Below are 4,467 nucleotides of genomic sequence, written 5' to 3' on the forward strand. Positions count from 1 at the left end.
GTAGCTGCGGTGCATTTAATGTGATGGTGGCAGCTTTTCCTTAGATAATTTGAGTTTTCTTCCCTCTCACGTGTTTATGGGGCGCATCTCAATCACTAGAGTACACACTTGGTCTGCGTTTTCCGTGTCCGAGGAGGAGTTCCTCCTCGGACCTTCTTCCCTTTGTCCCCCACTGATGAGACTTGTAATGTGGATCATCTACGTCATATTCTCCTCCTCGGACTTGTTAATGTCCTCGGAAAAGGCCCAAGGCCCAATATATTATTTTGGGCCCTAGCCTCTACAATGCAGTAGGATAATATTTAATAATCAGAGAGAATAGAAAAGATAACAACTTAAAACACCAAATTAAATCTCATTAACCCAAAGTAGAATTCTAATTAATACAAAAACTCATCAACCTAAGTACAAATGCAACAAAAAAAATGAAAAACAAATTTAGAGAGAGAGAAAGAGAGAAGTAAACTTTTTTGTGTGAGAAAACTATGCATAGAATGAAAAAGTAAATGTCAAATTTATAGTATTTTTTTTTTTTTTTTTGAGGGAGAAGTAATATGTTAAGAATAAGAAGAGACAAAATAAAGAAAGATACAAGGATAGAGAGTGAATGATATTTAGGTAAAAAGTAGTGGGGAGATGAAGAGGCAAAAGGGAGGAAGAGTTTTGAAAAATTAATAATAAAAATAATGGTTAAAAGATATTTTAATATTTAAATAATGGAGTTTTTAAGTAACCTTATTAGATGAGAAAATGTTTTAAAAAATATATAAGAAAAATTAGAAACAAAAAAGTATAATGACATGGTTGCTGAAGCGACTCAATCGGAGTATAGCAACAATAAATACTACGCTTCAACTTTTAGATATATACACAAAATTAAACACAAAATTAAATTGCATTAACCCAAAGTAGAATTATAATTAACACAAAAATCATCAACTAAGTACGGATGCAATAAAAAAAATGAAAAACAAATTGAGAGAGAGAGAGAGGGAGAGAGAGAAGTAACCTTTTTTGTGTGAGCAAACTATGCCTAGAATGAAAAAAAAAATCAAATTTATAGTAATATGTGGAAGATAAAAGAATAGAGAATGAATGATATTAAGGTAAAAAATAGTAGCGAGATGAAGAGGTAAAAGGGAAGGAGAGTTTTGAAAAATTAATAATAAAAATAATGGTCAAAAAAATATTTTAATTTTTAAATAATGGAGTATTTAAGTCACCTTATTAGATGAGAAAATGTTTTAAAAAATATATAGGAAAAATTAAAAACAAAAAAGTATAATGATGTGGCTGTTGAGGTGGCTCAACTGGAGGGTAACAACAATAAATGTTACGTTTCAGTTTTTAGATATATATATATATATATATATATATATATATATATATGCAGTTGTCATTACATGGCATTTCATCATCTAATATGAATTATAAGTCCATCAATTGAATAAATGGTGGGATTCCCTATTTATTTAAAAAGGGGAGTATCACGGCGTTAAGTACTAATAATTTTTCCAAAAGAATATTAGGGTATGTTTTGTAACTGTTTTTTCCTCTTATTTTCTATTTCCAAAAACAATTTTCTATTTTTGAGACTTAAAAACTTGTTTGGCAACCCAAAATAGTCAGAAAACAAAAACTGTTTACAAAACTCAATTTGTGAAGGGAACTGAAAACATGCAAAATGCTATTTTCAGTTTTTAATTTTCAAAAGTCAATGAAAGCATGCATTTAATTTAATGAATCTATCTCATTTAATGAGTTAGCATTAGAGTTCAAATCCTAATAACAACATATTTTAGTATTTTTTTTTGTTTTTTCTTCAAAAAAACTATCTTTTTAATTTTAACTAACCAAACATGTTTTTTATTTCAAAAATACAAGAAATTTTTTTTTTCTTTAAATTCCCAAAAACAAGTTTTTTAAAATAGAAAACAAAAACTGTTACCAAACATAACTTTACTTACTTTTTATTTGATAACAGATTATTCTCATCAAAATTTGTATGTGCGTGCACGCGAGCTAGCACCCGTGTGTTTTAGTGGTTCCTAATAGATTTGCTGCAACTGGTTCTCCTGATTCAAAATTTATAAATTTAGGTTACGAGTCATAAAAGTAGCTCCTTTGCAATGAAAACTATATAAGAGACATGAACTGCTAAGATTTCAAAGCATGCCAATTTAGCTGCGTCATTTTGATATTTTCTGTTTAACTAACTCAATGTTTGTATGGATCTTGCAGCAAGGAATAACAAAAGGGTATTAGTGATAGCATTAGGTAAGATGCCTCTTCAATCATACTTCTTGTTGCAATCGTTATTCACGTGTGCTTGGACAGTATGTGGAAAATTAAATTATTCCATCTTAAAAGTGACATTTGCTTTTTCAACACATGTAAGGTACAGTTCCAAGCCATAATGATTTTCTCCTTGACTGGATATGGCTAACCATCAAAGCTATACTGCACTTATTTTTTATCTCATACAATGATAAGTTTTCAAATAACTTCTATTTTAGTTTTGGTCATGGCTCCATTTGCCTATTTTTTTATCATTCAAAAGGATGTGATTGTATTATGCAGAATCCATAAGAAGACTTCTAAAACTTGTCCTCAAAATTTCAACTACAATGATGCATAAATTTCTTCATTGACCTTCAATAGATAATTTTCACAATTCATGATTTTTCTCCAAGGCAACCAGTCTGCCTGTCAATCAAAACCTCACTACTCTATTTTGCCTAAGGTAACCCAAGTCCCATGCCAAGCCATTCTTTCAATTTTTTTCTTCATTGTTAGTCTGTTGTCACCACAAGAAAATGTAAATTTTATAAGGTTCAAGAGATCTCAAGGTATAATTTGAGGTACTCTATTTTATGCGCTGCATAACTTTGTGATCTCTATTCTTTGATTACAGTTACTTCATTTGCTGGAATTGGAGTTCTGGTGGTTATAATCTGCTACTTCTTTGGAAAGCTCTCATCTAAGAAAATTATTTATTTTTGGAAGAAGGGAACTTTAACCTATCAGAGTGTAGAGGCATTTCTAAGGAAAAATGAACCACTAGCAATTAGAAGATACAGTTATTCAAATATAAAGAAAATGACCAACTCCTTTAAGGATAAATTAGGACAAGGGGGCTATGGTGGTGTATATAAGGGAAAGTTACAAGATGGTTGTTTTGTTGCTGTGAAGGTTTTGAAAGAATCGAAGGGCAATGTAGAGGAATTCCTTAATGAGGTTGCAATTATTAGTAGGACCTCCCATGTTAATATTGTCACTCTTATGGGTTTTTGCTTTGAAGAATCTAATAGAGCTCTCATTTATGAGTTTATGCCAAATGGATCTCTTGAAAAATTCATATATAAAGAAAATACCTCAATTGCTGACCGTCAATTGGGGTGGGAAACATTATACAAGATTGCAGTTGGCATTGCTCAAGGATTAGAGTACTTACATAGAGGTTGCAACACACGAATCTTGCACTTTGACATAAAGCCTCACAACATTCTTTTGGATGAAAACTTTTGTCCAAAGATTTCTGATTTTGACCTTGCAAGAATATGCCCCAGAGACGAGAGTGTCATATCAATGTTGGGAGCAAGAGGAACTGTAGGATATATAGCTCCAGAAGTATTTTGTAGAAATTTTGGTGGGGTCTCTCATAAGTCAGATGTCTACAGCTATGGAATGATGGTTTTAGAAATGGTTGGGGGACGAAAGAATTTTGATGTTAGTGTTGATTGTGTCAATGAAATATATTTTCCACACTGGATTTACAAGCGCATTGAACTTGATGAAGAACTAGGACTGCAAGGCCTCATTAGCAAAGAGGATGAAGAAATTGCAAAGAAGATGATAATAGTGAGTTTGTGGTGTATACAGACTGATCCCTCAAGCCGACCATCAATCAGTAAAGTGGTGGATATGTTGGAAGGAAGCCTCGGCTCCTTGCAAATTTCTCCCAAGCCTTTCTTGTCTTCCCCACCAAGAACAACTGTAGATTCTTCTACTGCAACAATGTCATTATGAAATGCATCTCTGTTCTGCATTTCTTTTAATCTATTGTAGATGGTAATGAACATCTTTGTTAACTATATTGATATTGGACTTGTAGATGAACATCCTTTTATGATCACCTACAATATGAATTTCTGGCATTGTGGCTTCGACTATGAATTAGAAATGATGCAAGTCTACCAGTAGTAATCGTCATGTATGTATTAACAATATGGTACCTATGCTAAAATAAGATAGTTCTTTCAGTTGATACTATAAGGAAAGCGTTTGAAAATTGTTAAAAGAAAACAGTTAGGAACCAAAATAATTGACAGCACAAACGACCCAGATTGTGTTATAGGCGAAGCCTTAAAAGTTTATATACTTCCCTGTGGTTGATACGAATAAATTAAAAGTATACTACAAAGCAAGGAAAATTTTTCTTTCTTTCTTTTATTTTTTTATTTTTGG

General features: G+C 31.8%; 1 protein-coding gene across 1 annotated transcript; it reads left to right on the plus strand.

Annotated features, from left to right (window-relative positions):
* Positions 1-3,084: 3,084 nt before the first annotated feature.
* On the plus strand, positions 3,085-4,124 carry LOC115982360 (PR5-like receptor kinase). Its single transcript, XM_031104934.1, has one exon. The coding sequence runs from the start codon at positions 3,100-3,102 to the stop codon at positions 4,027-4,029; it is 930 nt and encodes a 309-aa protein (XP_030960794.1). The 5' UTR covers positions 3,085-3,099; the 3' UTR covers positions 4,030-4,124.
* The last annotated feature ends 343 nt before the right edge of the window (positions 4,125-4,467 follow it).

This window comes from Quercus lobata, chromosome 3, assembly GCF_001633185.2.
Source record: "Quercus lobata isolate SW786 chromosome 3, ValleyOak3.0 Primary Assembly, whole genome shotgun sequence".
Lineage (NCBI taxonomy): Eukaryota > Viridiplantae > Streptophyta > Magnoliopsida > Fagales > Fagaceae > Quercus > Quercus lobata.